The 26554-nt window shown below is 40.5% G+C and overlaps 1 protein-coding gene across 14 annotated transcripts; it reads right to left on the bottom strand.

Moving 5' to 3' along the window:
- Positions 1–25005, bottom strand: LOC145807462 (glutathione gamma-glutamylcysteinyltransferase 3-like). Of its 14 annotated transcripts, none has more exons than XM_082905680.1 (10): positions 24928–25005; positions 23117–23172; positions 19950–20132; positions 15047–15199; positions 4757–4808; positions 2970–3191; positions 2336–2824; positions 847–918; positions 662–721; positions 1–518 (listed from the first exon to the last, which is right to left on the bottom strand). In XM_082905680.1, the coding sequence occupies exons 4-7, from the start codon at positions 15145–15147 to the stop codon at positions 2708–2710; spliced, it is 492 nt and encodes a 163-aa protein (XP_082761806.1). In that variant the 5' UTR covers positions 15148–15199; positions 19950–20132; positions 23117–23172; positions 24928–25005; the 3' UTR covers positions 1–518; positions 662–721; positions 847–918; positions 2336–2707. The 14 variants fall into 14 exon arrangements, with proteins under 14 accessions (XP_082761806.1, XP_082761804.1, XP_082761799.1 ...); XM_082905678.1 differs by having other exon boundaries at positions 847–902; XM_082905673.1 differs by having other exon boundaries at positions 1–721.
- Between the last annotated feature and the right edge of the window lie 1549 nt (positions 25006–26554).

Below are 26554 nucleotides of genomic sequence, written 5' to 3'. Positions count from 1 at the left end.
TGGTATAAAACTTTCAATCAAATAATCGGCACTTAAATGGCTTAGAATTGTGAAACAATAAGTTAAATAGCTGCATTTTAAATTACAACATCCGTGTATGGTAAATCATATGAATAGGTTGAATAATTTATTCTACACATTTAATAATCCAACAATTTGGATAAAATAACAAACACACGTGAACCCAATTGAGATTGTGGTTCTGCTAATGAGAGAGGCATTGTGGAGTTGTGTACAGGTTGAGAGTGCATTGATTGCTAGATTCCAACCCAAAACCGCAACTTTTAGTTTCAGATGCGGAATACAAACCATCTCAGTCAAAGGAGTTGCCAATCACAGTCATCTTCTTGTATTCCGCCCTCTGAATTATTACCGTGCACAATGTCAAAAGACTCGTCCTGTTGATTCCGACTAGTGTCACTTAGCATGTCATAGTGATTGGCTGCCCTTGGCGAATGGAACACCCTTTGATTCATCAGCTAGCTTGGAAGCACGGTTACAAAAATCATCAAAATCATCTGTCAAACCGGGAAAAAAAAGAAAAAAAAAAAAGAAAAAGAAAAAAAGAAGAATGTCATGGTCAAAAAAAGCTTCAATCCTTGAGCAATAATAAAATAAATGTATGGAATTTAATCAAGAACAGCCAGCCAGCATGCATAACTTTGTCCCTGCAGTAAAACCCAACTGCCAAGGATGAATCAACGGAGTCAAGGGGTATGAGCTGTACAATGCCGGAATCATTATCAAAACAAATAAGGGAAAAACAAAAAGCAACACAAATAAATGGCAGAAGAATAAAGTAAATGGAGGATGATAATAAAGCAATCACTATGTCTCAAAACTTACTTGCAATGATAAGATGAAGTATCGGCCTCTAGATTATACCTCCTGATATCAACTACCTGATTATGCGACTAGCTGATGAGAAAATGGGTTATACATTATGAATACTCACACATCATAAAGCAAAAAGGCAACAACATAGTTAATGCCATTTTTTTTTTTTATTAGCAACAACATATTTCATCGTTCCAGGTAATTAAAGATCATTACTGGACAATAATCAGAAAATAAAACTAAGGAAAGCAAATCAAAACTGAGGAAAACAATGAAGTTCATTTTGCAGGGACTGCCATTCTAAACCACCTAGGCATTTAGCATTTATACATTTAATTTTAGTATACATTTTAAAGGCTAAGTATATATATAGGCTTGATATAAAACATATAGTTTCAATACAAACCCAGTACAACATGAACATATTTTCTAACAGTGGCACTTTAAAGGTTGCCTACCATTTATAGTGAAAAAGGACTTTATCAAATCAATATTCTAAAAACAACTCATACTGTGAACTTTGATTTAAACTACGGTTTTGTATCATTTCACTTAGGGGTGTAAATTTGGTCTGACCCAACCTGCCTCACTTGGGTTCGAGGTGTGGCCAGCCCATGTTGGGCTGCGCGGGCTTCCGCCAAAATTTGGGCTGGGCCCAGCCAAGTCATGGGCCAGAAAATTAAACCTAGGCCCAGGAAATATTTGGGCCTTGAGCAAACTGGCGGATCAAGATACAACACTTTAATTAAAATTCACAGATTTTATTAGTCAAGTTTAAGAGGTTTTCCATCAAGATCTTTTAATCATAAAATTGCTAAAAAATACTCTTATTGGTTACTATTCTGAAACAGAAACACAATAGGGAATAAGATTCATATATATATATATATATATATTTTATAAAGGATGACATTAGATGATGTCAGCCCAGTTGCTTTTTGTAACAAACATCACCTAATTTTCTCTCTCTCATATACCACTACTCCTCCTCCTCCTCCTCCACCACCACCACCACCACCACCACCACCACCATCACAATAAAAAAATTAAAATATATAATTTAATAATAAATTTTAAATTTTATCTTATATATATCAAATAATTTATTTTTAATTCAGTAGTTAAATTTTTATCAAACATCTTTTCAACTTAAAAAATTTAGGATTCAGTTTTTAATACTTAATTTTCAGTTTTCAACTTTATTAAACACCACCATAGAGAGGAGGTTAATCTTTTTTCAATGTATAGTTTAGATGCTTCCTGTTGCAATATATATTAATCTATAGGGGACCTTCCGAATGCGCTGCATAAAATTCTTTGAAAATTTCGTATTTGCTAGACATCATTTGTAAATATTTGAAGATTCAAGCAACCCCACAATGTTGGAGATTCTTTGTTATTCCAGCATAGACATAATAGAACACAGTAAGGAACCAATTAATGCAAGTGAGATATAATATCAAAGAAAGTAAGACACAAGAAAAGGAAGAACTGTTACCTCTTTCTTGAGTATGTGAGGAACACTCTCAATTGATACAAGGCTGTTAAACTCTGCAGATAGGTTTGGTTCCTTAATTCCAGACCACATATGAGAGGGCAGGGCCAACAACAACATTGTTAGAGCATCATTGACAATTAAATGGCCATTGTTTACACTGCAGCCACTCGTACTTGGATCAATAGTTTGGATCATTTTACCAGGCCCTTGCTCCCTGCTACAGGTAACTGGCTCACTCATTTCAACAGAGACACTTTCATAATTGCCTTTTGAAGAACCCGCTGAATCTGTAGAGTATAATCGACCAGAAGAACCAGGGTTCAATGTTGAATGCTTGCCCCCATAAGAAGCCACATTTGCTGCAATCTCAAGCTAAGCATGCTGATTGCCAGAACTTGTCACAAATCCGCTATCAGAATTCATAGAATCCATCCATTTGCTGACTCGCTTATGCAATTCTGTCTCCCGTAATTGCATTAATAACTGGTCCTGAAACCCAAAAACAAGAAGCTAAATTATAAGATAATCTTCAGATAAAATGGGAGAGGTTAGAGAGAACAAGGGAGAAGGGAAAGAGGTTTCAATTTCAACAGGAAAGTAACACGAAGCATATGTAGCAGAAGATAAATGACACCTGGGTAGTAAGCCTTTTCCTCTTCCTTTCGCTTGAATGAACATGCCCGTCCTTCCCTTGGGCTTCAGCAACTTGCTTTATAAACACACTGAAATTGGTACAGACTGACATAAATAGGACGGATAGAATTTGATTAACATCTTTTACATCCTCTGACTCTACTAGAAGGGGTATTTGTGAAAGATGATTTGCAGTCCTGATCCAACTCTCATCACGACAGCTCTGCACAAAGTCCACAACAATTTATGTCCAATGTTTATTCACAAAACCACAAAAGCAATGCAAATGCCAAAACTGAAAGCTAACCACTATCATAACAATCCCAAGAAGATCTCATTAGGAAAAATCAAATGTCCACTAAACATATATTTTCAATAAATTTCATATATTTCAAATGCACCTTTCACTTGGTATAGGTGGGACTCGGTAGTCTATGGCTATGGGCCGGTCATGCCTTAATCCAACTACGATGGGATTTTGGTTGTGAACTGCTATAACACTCAACCCACTAAATGTGTCTATGTAAATGCATGAGTGCATTTTATACCTATAATGCTCATAACTGAAGTGCACATAATAGAAATGCAAAGCCTGTGTGCATTATCTCCGAAGTGCGACATTGTAGAACACAAAGGTTGTGCAAGATAGAATGTGGTTCCTTGAGCATTCGAACACAAATTATAAGCATTCGATTGGAACAGTTTATTTAAGTCAATAGAATGCTTGTCCAATCACAAGTTTGATTTGTTCGAATGCACTATTCAATGGAAAAGTAAAGTTGGATTATAGTAGGATCTATGTTAGAATGTGCGGCTTCTTCATTGGAATGTGCTGTCAGTATGACCTAGTATTAATGTATCTGAATCAAAATCTTGTGATTTTGGTTTTCTATATCCTTTTGGTTCTGTTTTCTGACATATAGATGCTTCGTCTTCTATGTTAGAACATACATGCATAAGAGAGAGAGGGAGAGAGAGAGAGAGAGAGAGAGAGAGAGAGAGAGCTTAAGTGAGTTTTGGCTTATAATCCGCATACATACATATCTTGAGCTTCTTGGTGATTCTTTTAAGGTTTACAAATCCCTTGGTGATCTTTGTGGTGAGTGTGAGTATTGGGATTGGCTCCTAAGCTAAGCCACATACTCATATAGATTTAAGGCAAGTGCATGATCGGTTTGTACTGTTGATCTTATCCATGTGGAGGATTGACGCCAATACTGTTGAGAAATTATTTGAACACCTCAAGTTGTCCCTGAAGGTTTGGAATGGTCTCCATTTGAGAATAGCAATAAAACTAATTGGTTGGAAAGAACTTTTGACAAGATGGAATTTAGAGTGGCAGCCTTTGAGTGTGAAAGATACAAGTCTTTGAAGCCAGATGGACTTTCTATGGCAGTTTTTTGAGATTGTTGAGATGTTAAATCTGATTTGACGAAAGTCTTTGCGGAATTTTTTGAGAAAAGAATCGTTAATGCTTGTAGAAGTACTTCATTTATATGGGCATTCTTAAGAAGAATTCTTTGAAAATTGGTAGTTCCACTGGGATCAAAATTTTCCTCAATCCTAAAAACAGCAACCAATAAACTAAATAACAAAATCAACGAACATGATTCTAAGCCAATCCCAGTAAGTGGAAACCAATTCCTGACTATTGTCAGTTCAAAATAAAACAGCACGTGGAAAACAAGTGCAACAAGAAAAGGCATAAATAATGACTATTTTATAAATGAAAGACAAATAATGAATTCATGTAATTAAAACCGAAAGATCTTGCAGCAAGCATCATACCAGTGTATAAAGCACGCAAGGATCATAGGGAAGCCATGTTAGAACCATAAACCTATAAAAACAGAAATACAAGAATTAAAATTGCAGAAAACAAGTGTATTGATTCCATACAAGTAGTGCAGTAGTGCAAGTTTATAAAGTGGATGAAACATATGAACTTCATCTTTATAACCAATAGGCTCTCTGAATCTGAAACAGGATGTAAATAATGTTACTTACCCATTAAAAGGAATGTAAATAATAGTGTACAAAAAGATGACAAGCCCCACAAGTTATTGAAGTGGAAAAACATATGAAATTTTTCTACATACCAACTGGCTTTCTGTGAAAGAAATTGAGATGTATATTATTGATTGATGTATTACAAGATTGTTGTGTATATTGATTTTGTATATTACAAGCTATTATATAGGAGAGGTGTGAGGTAGGTGAGTGGTGGTAGTGGATGGTAGTGGAGGTGGTGGGTGGTAGTGGAGATGGTAAGTGTGTTAGGTTTAGTGGAGTGGATGTAGTGGGTTAGGTTAGTGGGTTAGGTTTAGTGTACATTAACAGCCCCCCTCAAACTCAAGGAGGATAGGTACTAGCCAACTTGAGTTTGGAGAGAGTAACAAAACAGAAAAATAAGCTGACAATTAAAAATGGGATAGGAGACACTGTATGGTCGTGTCGGACCGTTGTAGCAGACAGTTTACGGGGTCATGTCGGACCGTTGTAGCAGACACTGTGTGGTCGTGTCAGACCGTTGTTGTAGAAGACAGTTTATGGGGTCATGTCGGACCGTTGTAGAAGCTGACCGGAATCAATGTCGGGACAGTTTACGGGGTCATGTCGGACCGATGTAGAAGACAGTTTATGGGGTCATGTCGGACCGATGTAGAAGACAGTTTATGGGGTCATGTCGGACCGTTGTAGAAGACAGTTTACGGGGTCATGTCGGACCGATGTAGCAGGACAGTTTACGGGGTCATGTCGGACCGTTGTAGAAGACAGTTTACGGGGTCATGTCGGACCGATGTAGCAGACACTGTGTGGTCGTGTCAGACCGTTGTAGAAGACAGTTTATGGGGTCATGTCGGACCGTTGTAGAAGACAGTTTACGGGGTCATGTCGGACCGATGTAGCAGCTGTGGTGGTGCACCGAGGAGGCGACTTAGGGAGTGCGCCATGAGCGACTTATACATGATACTGTGTATAACCCCCCCTCAAACTCAAATAGGTGTGAAGATAAAAACCTATTTGAGGTTGAAAAGGGATGGATAAAGCTGACCGGTGTAGAAGACACTGTATGAGTGTGTATATAGGCTGCCCAAAAGATATACATGGATGTAGATATCGAGCCCTCAAAAGTCGTGCCCTCAAAAGGTGTGCCCAATCTGTCAAAAGGCGTGCCATCAAAAGGCGTGCCCGATGCATCAAAAGGCGTGCCAGATATAATGGCGAAGCACGTGAGTGCTTTGGCTGGCGTGCCCGTTTGTCTGGCATCAAGAGGCGCGCGATGCGCGTGGCTGCCTCTGTGTCATGGTCTTTATAAACTGAAGCGGATGAGACAGAAACTGAGACGGAAAAACTGAGAGAAACCTCTGAAAAATTCTTCGTTTTGCTGAGAAAGAGAGGCTGTAACACTGTTGTGCTGAGAGAGAGAGTCTGTAACACTCTGTTGTGAGAGAAAATGGCTTCGTCGTCCCGTGGTCTGCTGACTCTCTTTCCCGACCTCAACGAGTCAACAAGAGAGAGAACGGGTGCGGTGGCCAGTGAACCTCAACCAAACACTACTGGGTTTGCTCCGTTGAACTTTCCGATGCAGTCGGTGGAGCAAAAAATGACAGTGCAAACGGATGTGGAGGCGAATCAGTATACTTTGAAGGCATGTGTGGAGTCCATGACGGCGGTCACAAACCTGTCGCACCGGCTGCAGAGTAGGACAAATGAGGTGCAGCAATTAAACGCCCAACTGGCTCTGCTCCAACGCATGTATAAGGATGCGCGAGCAGAGATAAGCGTGCTAAGGGCAGAAAACAAGGAGCTGAAGCGGAAGGCCACCGTGATGTTCCGATTTGGAGGTCCGCCATATGCTGCAGTAGAGGAGTATGGTGGAGTGACCGTGCCCAGTGGAGTGGGAAACACAGATGCAACACCGTCAAGGACCGCCTAGGACGGGGGCAAAAAGAAGAGACCGGCGGAATAGGCGAAGAAGTGAGGTCGGTTGGTGGCCGGCTGCAGAAAAGAAAACAAAGCTGCTGTTGTTGTTGTTGTTGTTTTTTTTTTTTTTTTTTTTTTTTGTTATTGTTGTGTTTTTTTTTTTTTTTTTTTTTGTGTAAAATTATGATCGGGGTTGATCCCGGAGATGAAGAAAATAGGGGTGTTGTGCAAATTTGGAAATTGTTTGATGTTTTGTTTTGTTTGTTTGTTTGTTTGTTTTTTTTTATTTTTTTATTTTTTTTAATAAAAAAAAAAGAGATATATATATATATATATATAAAAAGTGGGGAACAACATGATGTCTGAGAGCATCAATGAAGGTTTAGAATAAAAAATAAAGTTTGATTAAAAAAATAAAATGGGCAGTGGATGGGTGTGATTAAACAATGAAAAGTGAATTGAGCGTGCGTGCCCTACTAAATGTGAGAGATAATCGAGCTCCAAGGGTCTACATCAGAAACAGAGAGAGGAAGACAGATTAATAAAATATGAGAGAGAAAGAGATTGAGTTGGTGCCCCCATGTGCTGGTTGTGTGGTGTGTGCCGTGTGTGTGCTTGTGTATGCATGTGCTGTGTGTGTGGTGTTTTTTTTTTTTTTTTTTTTTTTTTGTCAAAACTGCCGAGAGAGAGAGGTGCCGAGAGAGAGAGAGCTCTGTTTAGAGAGAGAGAGAGAGAGGGCTGGTGCAGCTTTGAGCATCTAAGCGTTTCCCGACGAGCTCCGTGGATAAAACGAGAGCGCAGGTTCCAATGGTGGAACGGCCAAAGCCGCTAACAAATCTGAGGGCTGATATTATTGATTCGGTTCAGGTTCTGGTTCTGATTGAATCTGGGTTTGTAATTGACCATTCGATTGATCGGTTTTTACACGATGCTTCAGCGATCAATCGAGCAGATTTAATGAAGTTATTGTTTCTGGGTTTTGGACATATCGATGTGAATTCAATTGATTCGCAGGGGCGAACTGCTCTTCACGTTACGGCAATTCATGGGCATGCTGAGGTTCTTCGATTTCTTGTTTCCATGGGGGGTAATCCTGATGCTGTGGCCTATAATCGTTGGACTCTGCTTTATTGTGCTGCCTCCGAAGGGCACCATGAGGCGGTTGAGGAAGCTGCCGTGCTTGTGCCAGCACTCGCCGGCACCGACGGAGCGGAGGACGGCGAGGAGGGAGGGGAGGTTGGTGTCGATGGATTCGAGCTCGCCGCGGAGGAAGGGACGAGCTGATTCGAGAAGCTCTTGGAGGTATTGGGGGGTCTGAGATGAGGATGGTGAAAGTGAAGAAGAAGGCATGGTTGATGGAATTGAATTGACTCTGTGGTTGTGATCAGTGGTGTATGAGACACCAAACCAAGTGCAAGGGAGGTGAATGAGGAGGTGGTTGGGATTTTGTGCAAGAAGCATCATCCGGGAAGGGGATTCAGAGGATTGATCTTTCAGGGCGTCTAGGACAGTGACTGAGATAGAGGAAGCTAGGGAATGTGTAGAGGTCCGGCGGGCGGCCAAGGCGAGGCTGCCGCCCGCCGGTGAAGCAGAATGACCAGGTTCTTAACCTCGCTCTGATACCATGTGAAAAAAATTGAGATGTATATTATTGATTGATGTATTACAAGATTGTTGTGTATATTGATTTTGTATATTACAAGCTATTATATAGGAGAGGTGTGAGGTAGGTGAGTGGTGGTAGTGGATGGTAGTGGAGGTGGTGGGTGGTAGTGGAGATGGTAAGTGTGTTAGGTTTAGTGGAGTGGATGTAGTGGGTTAGGTTAGTGGGTTAGGTTTAGTGTACATTAACACTTTCTCAATAAGAAATAGCAGTTAAATAAAGTGACGTACAAAAATGACCAGTGCCTACATGGAAGATAATGAGAAAGCTAACATTTTACCATCAACCACTCGTGACAGAGAAAGAGAGAGAAAGGGAGGTAGGTCCCTTCATGTATACTCCCACTTCTTTTCTCTTAAATATATTTCCACAAGAACATGTGGGTTTTAAGGGTTTGGGTCCTTAAATTGCAATGGTGAAATTAAAGTGATGATGCTTTTAGGTTTGGTAGATCAGTAATTGTTGGTTGCATCCTTCATCTAAAAAAATGAAACCCTTAAGCATGTAAATGCAATCAGTTACGGAATTATAGTCTATGGTGGGATTCATAACTGGTGGTTTTTGGTTTTTAGGTTGATTTCTACAAGTAGATTTTGCTCTTTCTTCATCAATTCATCTTGCTTGAAAGATGTTTTCCCTATTGGATTGGGAATGGGTCTTTGTAGTTGAATGTATGTATGTATGTATGAATACACATAGCTTGCACTGTGCTTCAAATAATTTCTATGTTTGGAAGATTGGGCATGACAGGTCGTAGTTAGTGGTTATGGGGGTTTGTAGTGGGGGTAATGGTGATAGATTGCAGTGATGATGGAATATGGTGGTTTGGTTATTGGGTGGTAGCAATAGCGAGTTGCAGTGTGTTCCAGTGGGTAGCCAATAGGGATGTTTCTCTTTCTCAATCTGCCCTTCTCTCCCTCTGTTTTCCCCTCACTAGTGGGTTGACCTCTACAATTGGGTTCAGGGCACAACCTTGTAATTGCCAGAAACCTCAAGCAAGGTGTGTGTAATTAACCCTTTTAATATAAATACAAGTGTAAATGAGAGGCAACCCTACTTTTTGGGTCTCTCTCAATAGCCATACATTCTATCTTCTCATTCTCTTATTCTGCTCTTTACTGTATCAGTTTTTGTTAAAAATGATGTATTATTGATTGAGATATTGATTTGTGTTATTGATTTCTATTACAATGATTCATGATTCCTATATATAGAAGAGGGTGAGTGTGTAGTAGGTAAGGAGTAGGTGAAGTGGAGGTGGTAGTGGTGTAGTGGGTTAGGTTTAGTGGAGTAGGTGAGGTGGTAGTGGTGTAGTGGGTTAGGTTTAAGTGGGTGAAGTAGGTGGAGAGTAGGTGGATTTTAACAGCCCCCCGCAAACTCAAGGGGGATAGGAACTAACCAACTTGAGTTTGGAGAGAGTAACAAAACATAAAAATAAAAGAGGATAAGAGACACTGTATGGTCGTGTCAGACCATTGGTGAAGACACTGGATGGTGGTGTCATAACGTTGTAGAGGACACTGTATGGGGGTGTCATAACCATGTAGAGGACACTGTATGGTGGTGTCATAACGGTGTAGAGGACACTGGATGGCGGTGTCAGACCGATGTAGAAGACAGTTTATGGGGTCATGTCGGACCGTTGTAGCAGGCACTGTATGGTCGTGTCAGACCGATGTAGAAGACAGTTTATGGGGTCATGTCGGACCGATGTAGAAGACAGTTTACGGGGTCATGTCGGACCGTTGTAGAAACTAACCGGAATCAATGTCCGGACAGTTGACAGAGTCTTGTCGGACCCTTGTAGAAACTAACCGGAATCTATGTCGGGACAGTTTACAGAGTCTTGTCGGACCCATAAAGGAGCTAACCGGAATCAATGTCGGGACAGTTTACAGAGTCTTGTCGGACCCTTGTAGAAGTTGCACCCTCAAAAGGTGTGCCCAATTTTTCAAAAGGCGTGCCATCAAAAGGCGTGCCCAATTCATCAAAAGGTGTGCCGGACATGATGGCGAGGCACGTGAGCGCCTTGGCTTGCGCGCCCGGTTGTCGGCTGGTGGCAAGAGGTGCGCGATGCGCGTGGCTGCCTCGGCTATAAGACGGAGGCTGAGGCTGAGGCAAAAAACCTGCGAGAGATATTCTGAGAGAGATTTCTGAGAGAGATTCTGTAACACTCTGTTTTCGGAGAGAGATTTCTGAGAGAGATACTGTGTAACATTCTGTTGCCCAGAAAAATGGCTTCGTCCTCGTCTTCCCGTGGACTGCTCACCTTCTTTCCTGACCTCAACGAGTCAACAAGAGAGAGAACTGGTGCGGTGGCACTGGAACCTCAACCAAGCGCCCCGGAGTTTACTCCGTTGAACTTTCTGATGCGGTCTGTGGAGCAAAGAATGGCAGTGCAGTCGGATGTGGAGGCCAATCAGTATACTTTGAAGGCATGTGTGGAAAGCATGACGGCGGTCACAAACTTGTCGAACCGGCTGCAGAGTAGGACAAATGAGGTGCAGCAATTAAACGCCCAGCTGGCTCTGCTCCAACGCATGTATAGGGATGCGCGAGCAGAGATAAGCGTGCTGAAAGCGGAAAACAAAGAGCTGAAGCGGAAGGCCACCGTGATGTTCCGATTTGGAGGGCCGCCATATGCTGCAGTGGAGGAGCAGGGAGTAGTGATCGTGCCCAGTGGAGTGGGAAACACGGAGGCAGCACCATCAAGGGCCGTCCAGGACGGAGGCAAGAAGAAGAGACCGGCGGCAGAGTAGAGAAGAAAAATCCCGCTGTGGGTGTGAGTGGTTTGTTTGTGGGATTTTTTGTTTTTTTTTTTTTTGTTTTTGTTTTTTTTTTTTTTGGTTGTAAAATGGTGATCGGGGTGAGCCCCGACATGAATAAAATGAAATGAGTTTGAGGGTGTGCAGTTCATCTTCTTCTGCTGGCTTTTTTTTTTTTTTTTTTTTTTAATAATAATAATAAGAATATATATGTATAGATAGAAAAGAAAAGAAAAGAGAAAAAAAGAAAAGAAATTGAATTCAATGTATATACATGTATATGTTTATATATTAAAATATAGATAGAATATATAATGACGAGGGTTTGAGTGGAAAAAATGATAAATTATTATAAGAGATAGTGGGTGGTTCATGTGAGTGGTCTTGTGAGTGATAAGAAAAAGAGAAAAGAAAAGAAAAGAAAAGAAAGTGGAAGAGAGTGTGATATTAATGATGAAAAGGGCAAACCAACCCATGTGCGTTGCAGAGAGAGAAGAGAGAGATTCTTCTTGTTCTTGTTATTTTTTATTTTATTATTATTATTTTTTATTTGTCATCTCACAGATCATCATATGCAGATCTGAGATGCTTCGGTGAGATTAGTGAGAGAAAAGCCATGTTCAACACAATCGCCAGCAGCGGCCGAGGAGGGACTGAAGCAGAAGCAGGTACATCTGATGGCAATCCAGGTCAATGGTGGGACTATTGCTCAGAAAGTGGATTATGCTTATGGCTTCTTTGAGAAACAAGTTCCTGTGGATGCTTACAAGCTTGGAAAGTCTGGGCAGGAGTCCCACACTGCTGTCACCGAGTTCGACAGGACTGAGAAGGACATTACTCCCATGGGTGGCTTCCCTCGCAATCGCCAGCGGTGATTTTCTTGACTGGATCGAAGAACAACGACAATGTTTTCTTGGGGATTTTTTGATACGAGGATCGGAAGTCAGATTCCGGCGATGTATGCCGACTGGTCTCCGCGGAGGGGGACGGTGAGTAGTAGGCCGGCGAGTAGAGAACCAACGCCGGAAAGTCTAACGGCGGTGACAGCAAGGCAAGTAGCGCGGTGGCGCCGATCGGCAAGGTAAGGAAGAAGGCCAACAGGGTACGAAACAGATGAATGAAATGAGATGTTTTGGGAGGTGTGAATCAGGTCTGTTTGAGATTTGATTATGTAACAGGTTAGGGGATCGGCGGGCGGTGAAGGCAAGGTTGCCGCCCGCCGGAAGGTGAAGCTCACCAAGAGCTAACCTATAGCTCTGATACCATGTTAAAAATGATGTATTATTGATTGAGATATTGATTTGTGTTATTGATTTCTATTACAATGATTCATGATTCCTATATATAGAAAAGGGTGAGTGTGTAGTAGGTAAGGAGTAGGTGAAGTGGAGGTGGTAGTGGTGTAGTGGGTTAGGTTTAGTGGAGTAGGTGAGGTGGTAGTGGTGTAGTGGGTTAGGTTTAGTGGAGTAGGTTTAAGTGGGTGAAGTAGGTGGAGAGTAGGTGGATTTTAACAGTTTTAATTGGTGGTGAAATCAAAATATGGAAGTATGAGGGGGATTGGTCTTCGATGGAGATTTCTATGTCCCAAAAAACCATGGACATTCTAAGAAGATAATGTGTCAGGTCCAACACCGGGTCTCACATTGACACGACACTCATTGGACACTTCCCAACACTTCACACATTTACAAGTTTGAATAAACTAACTTGGTATCAAATGAGAAAAGAAAAATAATTTAAATTTATACCTATTTTCCTCCTTCAAATTTTAAAATTTATTATCTTTGAATTAAATATTCATATTTGACATATAATAATCATCTATCCCTATATATGACATATAAGTAATATATAAAATTATATATTTTGTACGCATTGCTCATGTGTCATCTCTGACACTTTTTGAAAATTTCCATGTTGGTGTGTTTGTGTCAGGTCACATGTCCATGTTTGTGTCCATACTTTTTGGCTATGTCATATGGAACGACACTTCAAAAAGATTTTCCAAGTCATATTTGTTGTTGGGAATGGTGAAGAGTTTGCTTTTGGAGTCATCTTTGGCGTGAAGAGGACAAGCTGGAAGAGCATTTCTCTATTCTTGCTCATATTTTCGTTAATAGGGGAGTAGTTAGAGAATATCTTTAAGAGGAAGGCACTCAAGTTTTTGAGGATATTGCTTTTCATTGAGAGTTGAATGATTGGGAGGCGAAGGAGTTTGGGAATCTTCCAGGTATTTTTTATGCTATTCCACATATAGGAGAGGGAGAGGATGTCCTGTGGTGAACAAGATTTAACTCCGAAGGCTTTGAGTTCATAAAGGTTTGTCCTTTCCTTAGAAAGGAGTTTGGGTTTCCAAAGCTCTGTCTTGTATGGATGGAAGTGCGTATAAAAATAGTTGCCATTCATAACTTGATTAGGAGGCGGCCAATTCATGTTGAGTGATGTTATATGTGCAAGCAAGATGGGGAATTTTCAGTTGTCTCCTTATTTATTGGCTATGGTTTAGTGTGGGAATTCCCTAGGAATGTGTTGGATTTTATCGAATTTGGGAAGGGGGGCTAGAGTGGGGAAGAGAAGGAAAAAAAGATTGGTTTTTGGTGCATTTAGCTTTGATATGAATTATTAGGGGAGAGTGCAATCAGAGGACTTTTGATAGGGTGGATGAACCTAATTTTATATTGAAGGGTAGAATTTTGTCTGTTTTGTATAGTTGGTATGCAGGTAGAGGTGATCCATCCTTGAAATAAGTTTTGGAATATTAGAGTCTTTTGAGTAAGGATATGATGTTATAGATGTTTTAACACCATAAGCAAGGATATTTAACACCTCAAGATAGACAATATTTCACTCTACTTCGAGACTGACGTAGAACAGATGTGGGTACAGGTAGCTAGATTCCCAAAACTGATGTAATCAGATCTTATGGACTGCATCCAGAATTATCTCATCAAAATATTGTTGAATAGACATAACTAAGATATTTATCCAAAAAAAAAAAAACAAATAGACATAACTAAGATATCTAAAACCGCCTATCCAAACCAGAAAGAAATTACAAACCAAAATTTGGCCCCATAGTTATTCTTCCACCTCCTCTTTAAGTGACTCATACTTAAAAGGTATGCTAGACTTCACAGGATGCCAACTTCCAGGAGCATGTTTGTTATCATTTGTATTCACACCGATGTCTGTTAATTAATAATTAGCAGGAATAACCCCAAAAATAATCCTCACAAAAGCTCCTTCTTTCATACAACACATTATTTTCATTAAAAACAATAAAAATAAGACCGACAATTCCCATCAAAGTTGCTCCTCAACTTAGCATAGTTTCTGCCAAGCAAACTAGTCATAGTTTCTTTAACTGTATCAGTTCATCAAATGTAAATTTGGAAGTTGACCACCGTTTTAACAATACCTTAAATTATTTGAACAATATGATCATCGGTACCTTATTTTCAATAAATTGTAGGTCATCTTTAACACATTTCACAATTGGTGGCTATTGCCCAGGTAACTTATTGATCTACATCAATGCTTGTGCTTTAAGCTATGAATAACGGGGATCATGCAGAAAGTAATTGCTATGTTGGTTCACTCTGTCTATACTCCATACTCTTAACATCAATATTTCACTTTTTTTTTTTTATCAAATATAGAAGATAAATGGAACAATGAGATTAATGTTTAACATCAATAGGGTTTGGTAAACATTATCCATACCCCATGTGATTTCCAGTTGCTTTGTGAATTGAAGTCATGGCTTGCCAAAGAATTGTCAGTGGAATCCAGAAAGGAGGATACTCGAATCGAGAAACATCCATGACAAGTACCAAATCCCGTCCATCATGATATAAGCCAATTGGAGAAACATGACTGCCACCAATCTGCCATTATAAGACATAATTTTCACGTGAAACACTTTTCACTTATCAAAAGCAGAAGAAAAAGAAACAGGTAAACAAACATGATTTTAAATTAGTGTCATACTATGGGATAACTCCGTGACCAGCAAGACATTCAACGTGTGTACATTGAATATTGTTAGTCATGAAGAAACTCAGCCCAAAAGTATTTGAAGCAGATTTTTAAATCTTATTGTAAGTTGCAATTTGGGTAGTGAAAAAAAAAAAAATGAACGAAAAGAAAACTGTTCAAAATTAAAAATAGATTTTTAACAAATTAAAGATGATGATTTTAGAGAATACCAAGATTAGGGAATGACTGTGATATCATTCCCTTTTTATATTAATGAAGATTAATAATTACAAGGGAGCCCTAAGACATAGAATAATTACACTTAAATAATAACCCAACTAATAATATACTAATCTAACACTCCCTCTCAAGCTGGTGTGAAGATATCTCTCATGCCTAACTTGCTTAGGATGTCATGCAATGGATTACTCCCAACGGCCTCGGTGAAGATGTCAGCGAGTTGTTCGCTAGTCTGCACAAATGGAGTACATATTGTGTCACTAGTAAGTTTTTCCTTAATGAAGTGACAATCAATCTCAACATGCTCTGTCCTGTTACGTTGAACCGGATTGTGAGCAGTGTTGATGGCGGCCTTATTATCATAGTATAACCGCATGGAGTCCGCTTGATCAATACCTAGACCACTCAACAATAACTTGATCCATAAGAGCTCACACACTTCTTGTGCCATAGCTCTAAACTCAACTTCTGCACTTGACTTGGCAACCACATTCTATTTCTTACTCCTCCAAGTAACTAGGTTGCCTCCAACAAAGGTGCAATACCCTGAAGTCGATCTCTTATCAGTTACTGATCCAGCCTAGTGAGCATCAGTATAAGCTTCCACACGAAAATGATCATTCTTTAAAAAATAAAGACCATTACCAGGAGCAGACTTTAAGTACTTCAAAATTTTCATAACAACCTCAAAGTGAATCTGATGAGAAGCATGCATAAACTGGTTAACCACAATGACAGCAACAACAATATCAGGACGGGAGTGAAATAGGTAGATGAGCTTACCCACTAATCGCTGATAGCTCCCCCTATTAACAGCTGCTCTTCCTTCATCATCCCGCAGTTTCTGATTGGGTTCCAGTGGAGTGTCATAGACCTTGCAGCCAAGCATCCCAATTTCCTTCAACAGGTCAAGCACATACTTTCTTTGTGAGATAAATATCTCATCCTTGGAGTGAGCAATTTCAATTCCCAAAAAATACTTCAAGCTCCCCATGTCTTCGATTTCAAACTCACTTACTAAATATTTCTTCAATAGAGGTATTTCCTCACTATCATTGCCTGTAAGAACCATGTCATCCACATAAACAATAAGCACTGTAGTCTTACCACGTGAGGAATGTTTCACAAACAAGGTGTGATCTGTTTGAATCTGTTTGAAGCCATATTTAAGCATAGCCTGAGTGAATCTCTCAAACCAAGCCCTTGGAGACTATTTGAGACCATATAATGACTTCCGAAGCTGGCATACTTTACCCTCTGTCTGATGATCCTCAAAATCATGAGGAATGTCCATATATACCTTTTCTTCTAGGTCACCATGGAAAAAGGCATTCTTTACATCTAACTGATGAAGTGGCCAATCTAAATTAGCTGCTAGAGAGAGAAGTACTCTGGCTGAATTCATCTTAGCCACGGGTGCAAAGGTCTCCTGATAGTCAACGCCTTATGTCCGAGTGAACTCTTTTGCCACAAGTCTAGCCTTGTAATGCTCAATAGAACCATCCGCTTTATGTTTCACCGTATACACCCATTTGCATCCCACATGTCGTTTGCCCTTGGGTAACTCAGTCAATTCCCAAGTGTCATTCTTCCTAAGTGCTTACATTTCCCTAATCATGGCAAGTTTCTACTCAGAGGTAGCAAGAGCATTCTGAAAATGGTTAGGAATGCGAATAGAGGAAATATTTGACACAAAAGCTCTATATGAGAACGGCAAATGAGAGTAGGACACAAAATTAGAGATAGGATGTTGAGTACAAGATCTCACACCACTTCTTTTAGCAATAGGAACATCAAGATCAATAGGAGTATCAAGATCAGCGGACTCAAGAGATTCAAAGTTATCTAGACTCTTATCAGAAGCAAGAGATGGCAGTGGGTGAGCAGAAGTGGTTAACCTTCTATCTGTCTTTGTCCCTAACATAAACTTGTCCTTCCCTATCCTTGGTGACATTCGGTTCTGTAGTCCCCGTAAGAGGCGGTGGTGCAAGAACAACAGGTTCCACCATAGGAATCACAAGAATCACTTCACACTAACGCTCTCCCTGAAGGGAGGACTGTGACATCGGAGATGACAAGAAATAGAACTGAGACTCAAAGAAGGTGACATCCATGGATACAAACCACTTACGAGAAGGAGAGTGATAACTCTTATACCCTTTTTGAGTAGGAAAGTACCCAAGGAAAATACATTTGAGGGAGTGAGGGTCCAACTTACCATGAGTAAGAGAGTGATTGTGGACAAAACAGACACAACCAAATATTTTTAGAGGAATAGAAAATAAGGACTCCGAACTTAGGAGGACTTGAAGGGGAGCTTGTTTTTGCAAGACCTGGGTAGGAAGACGACTAATAAGATGGGCAGGGGTGAGAACAACGTCGCCCCAGTAGGACCGAGGTACACTCATAGAAAAATACATGCACCGAGCCATGTCAAGAAGATGACGATTCTTGCGTTCCGTCACCTCATTTTGTTGAGGGGTATTGGTGCAAGAGGTCTGATGGATAATGCCATGAGCAAAAAAATATTGCCCTAACCCAAAATCCATGTATTCCCCAACATTATCAGAACGAAAGATTTTGATAGTGGCCCCAAACTGAGTACAAACCATCTTATGAAAATTGAGGAACACAGAAAAAACCTCACTCTTGTCTTTCATAAGATACACCCAAGTAGTACGAGAAAAATCATCAATAAATGTAACAAACCATCGATGACCTGTCACAGATATAACATAAGATGGACCCCACACATCATAATGTATTAATGAAAAAGGAACTAAACTTTTATTAAAACTAGGAGCAAAAGAAGCTCTGTGTTTTTTCTAAGTTGACAAGACTCACAAAGAAACTCAGACACATTATTGTTTGCAAAAACAGATGGAAATAAATGCTTAAGTAAATAAAAAAAAGGATGCCCAAGACGCCGATGCCATAGCCATAAACCATCTTGGGTAGTAGGACTCGTGGTGGAAGAATGAACAAACTTGTCCAATTGATCCAAGAAGTAGAGACCATTTTCTGCACTACTACTGCCAATCGTCCTCCTTGTGAAGTCCTGAAAAAGACAATGATCTGGAAAAAACGTCACACTACAATTCAAATCTTGTGTAATATGACTCAAGGATAACAGGTTAACAGAAAAATTGGGAACATGGAGAACAGAAGATAGAGGTATGGTAGGAGTGACATGGACTAAACCTTTCCCAGAAATAGAAGAAACAGTACCATCTGCAATCCTAACTTTGCTTTGACCTGAAGAGGGTTAATAGGCAGAGAAAGGGTCAGAGGATCCAGACATATGATCGGAGCCACCAGAATCAATAATCCAGGACAAAGACTTATGAGAAAGGAAAACATGAGGAGAATAGGCTAAGTTACCTGAGTGGCAAACGATGAGGAAGATGTATTGAGAGCAGTAGAAGACCGGCGGTCCAGCAAGTGACGCAAAACATCCACAAGCTCATGAGTAGTCATGCTAGAAAGACCATCAGAAGCCTGGTCAACAGAAGCAGAAGTAGAATCAAGTGTATCAACGATACTAGACTGATGAGCCCGTGGATGAGAACCCTGTCCTCTAGACTGGCCTAACCGACCTCCTCTAGAACCAGACCGATCATCTCGACCCCCGGGATGGAGTCCCATGAAGCTTCCAACACGTCTCACGAGTGTGCCACGACTTGCGAAAGTAATCATATAAGATAAACTCCTTGACAGTAGACGGAGGGATGGGAGTCAGACTAAGGCCATCTCTAGGGGTAGACAGTAACGTTGAGCGGTCAGTAGAGACAGGTGACATCATAGCAGACCGACAACTCTCCTCATTTTGTACATAGGCGAATGCCTCCTGAAGTGAAGGAAGAGTGTCCATACCCAGAACTCGACTCTGAACCGGATCATACTCCATATTGAGACATGCTAGAAACTTAAAGACCCTTTCCTATGCAATGAACTTCCTGTACCTGACTGAATCAACAGTGCAAATAGGTTTATAGTCTTGTAGGTGATCAAGGCATTTCGACCAACAAGGGTGAGCCGAAACCCTAGACAGACATCAACCCACCTGAAACCACTTGGGTCCTTCTCGGCTTGAGCCGAAGCCCCTCAAAGTGGGTCGGCTTGAGCCGACAGAGAGAACTTGTCTCTGGTTAGCGGCTAGTGGCTCCGGCGGTGGCTGGTGGCTCTGGTGGGTAACAGGGACTATATAGGTAGATGGGTTTAGGTTTTAGGATTTGGCTCTTATACCATGATGATTTTAGAGAATACCAAAATTAAGGAATGATTGTGATATCATCCCCTTTTTATATTAATGAAGATTAATAATTACAACAGAGCCCTAAGGCATAGAATAATTACACTTGAATAATAATACAACTAATAATATACTAATCTAACAAAAGATGCATACCTAGTTGAAATGGGATCTATCAAAGTATGAGACCATATAATAATCCGTTGAAGTTGCACATTTCAAGACATAATTGCGAAAGTCATCAATAGTGCATAGATTCATTTGAAAAACTTCAACTTTAGCTCCATTGCAATGAGCCAAAAAAGCAAGTTTACTGAATCCAAGTCCTTCAGCTATGACCTTTTGTTAGAATTTACCATCACCTACCACCACTACCACCTCACCTACTCCACTAAACCTAACCCACTACACCATTACCACCTCACCTACTCCACTAAACCTAACCCACTACACCACCATCCACTACACCTACATCTATATAAGGAACCATTTGTAATAGACATAATATGAAGATCAATATCAATCAATAATACATCAATTTTGACATGGTATCAGAGCAAGGTTGAGAAGCTACTAATTCTGCTTCACCGGCGGGCGGCAGCCTCGCCTTGGCCGCCCGTCGGACCTCTACACATACCTTCCCATCGTTGCCCTTGACCTCTCATTTTCATAGCCAAATCTCCTACAAATACAGAAAGATCTGAACCAGTATCCACACGCCTATCACCTGTGCTGAAGCCTGCCCAATTTAGGCGGAAGAGAAAACCTCGCTGGTGTGAGCGAAGCAGCTGTTGACGTAGCATTCGTGCATCCATTGTTGCAGGACAATAGCGTCTCTCTCCTCCCTCAGGTTTTCTTTTGGTGTCTCTCGCTTCGGTGTTTCTCTCTCCTCCTACATCCTAGCTCGGAGGATCAATTGCTTTCATCTTGGCAGCGCGGTTCCACAGTCGCAGTTTTTCAGCACAAAAGTTTCTAAGTTGCTAAGAACAGACGGAAACAAACTAGCAGTTCGCACAGCTGGAAATATGGCACAAGCCAGCACTGCTATCACACAAGAAGATACCCTAGACTGGGTCAAAAAAGGACAAGAGAAGAATGCTCCATGTTGTATAATCAAAAGAATGGTCCATGAACTGTGCTGGTGGGCCCTACCACTAGCAAAAGCAATTTATAATCATGAATTTTGCTCCATGAAAATCGGCAGAGAGAGCACATGCATATGTGTCTTGCTTTTCTCTCTCCCATGTGACTCCACTGTAAAAGGTCACCCAATACACACACCCACGGGATTGACAGACCCACATGCACTTTCTGATGCCAACATTTTTTAATCAACCCCACTCCATTTTCTCTTATTTTAATATATCTCTATATATATATATCTATGTTTATTTTATTCCACTACCAAATATTATACTAGCCTTCATGGATTTCACTGGCTTCCACCACTTCATTTTATTTATTATGATTATTCTTATTTTCAAAAAAAAAAAAAAAAAAAAAAAAAATCCATTCACACCCACCTCAGTTTTCATTCCAGAAACTTGTCATTTTTTTTTCATGCCGGGATCAACCCCGATCAGCATTTTACATCCAAAAAAAAAAAAAAAAAAAAAAAAAAACAAACACACAAAACAACCACATCCACAAGCAGGATTTTTCTTCTCTACTCTGCCGCCGGTCTCTTCTTCTTGCCTCCGTCCTGAGCGGCCCTTGACGGTGTTGCCTCCGTGCTTCCTAGACCACCAAGCAAGTTGCCTCCTCCCTGCTCCTCCACTACAGCATATGGTGGACCTCCAAATCGGAACATCACGGTGGCCTTCCGCTTCAGCTCCTTGTTTTCAGCCCTTAGCACGCTTATCTCTGCTCGCGCATCCTTATACATGCGTTGGAGCAGAGCCAGCTGGGAGTTTAACTGCTGCACCTCATTTGCCCTACTCTGCAGCCGGTTCGACAAGTTTGTCACCGCAGTCATGGTTTCCACACATGACTTCAATGTATACTGATTGGCTTCCACATCCGACTGCACTGCCATTCTTTGCTCCACAGACCGCATCGGAAAATTCAACGGAGCAAACTCCGGGGCGCTTGGTTGAGGTTCCAGTGCCACCGCACCAGTTTTCTCTCTTGTTGACTCGTTGAGGTCTGGAAAAAGAGTGAGCAGACTCCGGGAAGACGAGGCCATTTTCTGGGCAACAGAGTGTTACAGAATATCACTCGCAACAGAGTGTTACAGACTCTCTCTCTCAGCACAACGAAGAATTTTTCAGAGGATTTCGCAGGTTTTGTTTTTGCCTCTGCCTCGACCTCGGGCTCCGTCTTGGTTAAATAGCCGAGGCAGCCACGCGCATCGCGCGCCTCTTGACGCCCGACAAACTGGCACGCCTTTTCATGGCACATCTTTTGATAAAGTGGGCGCGCCTTTTGAGGGCGCGACTTTTGAGGGCTCACTATATATATCCATATATATATATATTTGGGCAGCCTATATACACCATCATACAGTGTATTTTTTTGGGGTCCGACAAGACTCTGTAAACTGTCCCGACATTGATTCCGGTTAGCTCCTTTATGGGTCCGACAAGACTCTGTAAACTGTCCCGACATAGATTCCGGTTAGTTTCTACAAGGGTCCGACAAGACTCTGTAAACTGTCCCGACATAGATTCCGGTTAGTTTCTACAAGGGTCCGACAAGACTCTGTAAACTGTCCCGACATTGATTCCGGTTAGTTTCTACAAGGGTCCAGCAAGACTCTGTAAACTGTCACAACAACTGTCACAACATTGTCTGCTACAACGGTCCGACATGACCCCATAAACTGTTCTCTACACCGTTATGACACCACCATACAGTGTCCTCTACAACGTTATGACACCCCCATACAGTGTCTTCTACAACGTTATGACACCACCATACAGTGTCCTCTACAACGTTATGACACCCTCATACAGTGTCCTCTACAACGTTATGACACCACCATTCAGTGTCTTCACCAATGGTCTGACACGACCATACAGTGTCTCCTATCCTTTTTTATTTTTATGTATTTTCTTGTTTTGTTCCTCTCTTCAAACTCAAGTTGGTTAGTTTCTATCCTCCTTGAGTTTGCGGGGGGCTGTTAGAATTTACCATCACCTACCACCACTACCACCTCACCTACTCCACTAAACCTAACCCACTACACCATTACCACCTCACCTACTCCACTAAACCTAACCCACTACACCACCATCCACTACACCTACATCTATATAAGGAACCATTTGTAATAGACATAATATGAAGATCAATATCAATCAATAATACATCAATTTTGACACCTTTTCAAAAGTGTCACTAGAATCCAACAAAAATTCAAAACAACATCTCCAACTGCCTGCACCACCACCCAACCCCAACAAGAGAGAGAGAGAGTTAGTCACATAGGCAAAAGGATATGTGAGCTTAAAACCTAGTGAATAACGCATGATAAATCAGAGAAGGGATTAATCTTCTAAAAATTCAATTAATGCTAACAAGAGTGTGGATTTGTAAATAGCAATTGCAACATGTGAAAGATAGCAATGTTTACATAAAGCATACAGCCAGCTGATGGATCTACACATAAAAATTATGGGAAAATTTGTTCAAATTTGAGTGGTTTATGTACTCAACGTCCATAATCAGGCCAAAAGACAACAATGTTGAAGGATTGAGTGCGAAACACATTAGTAGATCCTAGTATATTCAATGGAAAATGCATTGGACCCCCAGTGAGGGTGACCCCCACCACCCCCACTGATTTTTGATTGGCTGAAAACTGTCTTTTTTTTTTTTTTTTGACCCTGCTCTCACAGCCCCCCACGTGGAGGTGGGGGTGCTGGGGGTCACCCCCACTGGGGTCCCAGCAGTGCTCTATATTCAATACAGGTGAGACCAAGTATGCATGAATAAAGACACAAAAAACAGCAATAATCTGGCAATGAAAATAAAATAATATATATATATATATATATATATCAATTAAGACCTTGGCAAGTGCTAACCCCTCATACTAAAATGCAAAAAATAGAATAGAGAGGTAGTACACTTATTACTACAGGGAAAGGTACAACTTTTAGTACTCCAAGTTGACAACTCAAACAAGGAGATAAAATAGACCAAACACAGCCAAGCAAAAAGTGGAAATCTGAATAAGGTGGTATCCAAAAGAGGGAGGAGCACACTTGCAAAAGTGGAAGCAGTTGATTTAGGAAGGGGAGGAAGAGTCCATAAATTATGATCTGTTTATTCTGTGGCTAGGCCAAACAAAATCTTTATCCAATCATCCTAAGGAGAACAAGACATGGGAGTGATGCAGGATAAGTGTGATGAAACACTCTCCTACAAGAATTAATGCCAAAATTTACATATGGTAGCTACGGAGGGGCTTTATTAGGGCTGACTATAACAAGTTTATAGTTAAATCACGGGTAAAAGCACATGGGATTCAGTGTTTGTTGCATAGTTGCATGAAGCGGGAGTGGAGACGGAGAGTGAGGGCCCTATAGAAGAGTTTAAGATTGGGAGCGGGAGCGGAAGCGGGGGTGGGGGTGGGGGAAGGGGCGAGGTTCTGGAGCGAGGAGCAAGGCCCCAATAGCAGTTTCCTACTACTATGGTTTGTAGAGAATAACAATAAGAAAAGTTGTGTGGTTATATTGAAGCAAGAAAGAAAATATGAAGCTGTTCAGGGTGCTGTAAACAGCCCCTGTAAACAGTTGACAGTGCCAGTTCCAGTACAGTTTAACGACATGAAATTCAGGTAAAACAGTGATGGAAACAGCAACATTTTTTAGGATATGGAGTGGCAGTATTAATCCTTTTGGCATATACTAAAAAGCGCACATTTTTATCTTTTTATCTATTTTGAGTCACATCACCTCTCTACTTTTTTGCATATCTTTTCGTAAAAAGTCAAAAAGTACACTTATTTAGCACTTCCCAAACAACCTCGAATTGGGTTAGGTTACGAAGGTATGCCTCTGGGTCAGAGAATTAAGATAGTGATTAAACTGGATCTGCAGCAAAGAACTTAAGGGGTAGAAGAACAACGAAAAGAAATTGGAAAAAAGATACAACAAAAAAATACAGCAAAAAACTAGCATTAGCGTACCAAATGCAATGTCACAAGTACAAAAGATGTATAATTGACCTCCTCATATTCGAACTAGCTGGAGCACCTGTAAAAAATTTGAAAGCATTGGTCACAAAACAGAGATACTGTATACACCCTCTTAACAAGTAGCAAAGAAGACATAGAACAATGCAATATTAACTAAAAGCAAATTATCACCAATGCCCATAAGGGTGTGAGTTCTCTTTCAAAAGCCAATGCCTGCTCAAAAGACATAAACACAAGAATTAAGCCTGAAAGAATAACAACAGTTCAACAAGTAAAAAAAAAATCTTATTATGCAAAATCGTGGTAAAAAAGGTGTAATAAGATTAAGAATGAGAACATTATAGTATGACTCATCACCTATGAAGTACAAACATGTCAACTAAGTTTTTGTAGCCATATCCGACATGTGTGAGACACCTTGGACACAATGGGATACGTATCAGTCACGCCACGATGTCACATTTTTTTTATTATTTTTGTCCCAAAATAATTATTTTCATTATTTTAGTTGTTTGTATGTAGATGTAACTAAAACTACTAGAAAAATCGTGGAAAAAAAAGTGTAATAAGATTAAGAATGAGAACATTGTAGTATGACTCATCACCTATGCAGTACGGATATGTCAACTTAGTTTTTGTAGCCATATCCGACACGTGTGAGACACCTTGGACACGGTGGGATACATATCAGTCATGCCACGATGTCACATTTTTTAATTATTTTTGTCCCAAAATAATTATTTTCATTATTTTAGTTGTTTCTATGTAGATGCAACTACTAGAAAAGAGGAATAATATTTTGCATTAATCTAATAAGATTACAAGCACTAGTATATACACCAAAAGCCAAATCCTAATAAGGAAACTATAACGAAACAAACACTAAATTACCCTTATATATAAACTAATATTACAACTCTCTCACACACACCCCCCCAATCAAACTCATGATGAGAGCCCCAAGGGCCTCGAGAGTTTGTCCAATAAGGACCGAAAGCGAGTAGAAGTGTGAGTTTTGGAGAAGAAGTAGCTGCAAGGTAGAGGGAACAAAGGGAAGAGCAATCGTTCCCAACTGAAAGTGTTCATGAACAAAGTGACAATCAATGTACTTAGTCCACTCGGTGCTCATGGAAAACTGAATTGTACGCTATCTGAATGGCAATCCTGTAGTCACAGTAGAGGGGAGTAGGAGAAGCTATGAAGCTCAGGTACTCCACAAATGTTGCCGTACAAGTACCGGGTGCGGGTACGCATACCGATACAGCTACATGCATACCGGGTATGCCATGGGTATGCGGTGGGTACTCAATGAGTGTGGGGTGGATGCTCCATGGGTACTCCACAACAATTTATTTATTTATTTATTTTTTCTTTCCAAAAGTGGGAATTTGATGCAAGTCTATAGCCTTATATCTCCTTAATCATCTTCAAAAAATTTATGTAATTTAGAACCACCAACTCTTTACACGGTTATTGAGTAACTTTGCCCTCTTCCATTTATTGTTGTATAGTATTGTATTTGTATTGTTGAATATTGATTTATTTTGGGTTTTATAATTTCTCTTTATAGCTATTGTTTTGAACTTTGATTTGTAGGTGAGATGTTTAGCTATAAATT

Source organism: Camellia sinensis, chromosome 14, assembly GCF_055761805.1.
Source record: "Camellia sinensis isolate YWXY chromosome 14, ASM5576180v1, whole genome shotgun sequence".
Taxonomy (NCBI): Eukaryota; Viridiplantae; Streptophyta; class Magnoliopsida; order Ericales; family Theaceae; genus Camellia; species Camellia sinensis.
The sequence above is the reverse complement of the archived record's forward strand: the minus strand, read 5'-3'. Positions and strand labels throughout refer to the sequence as shown.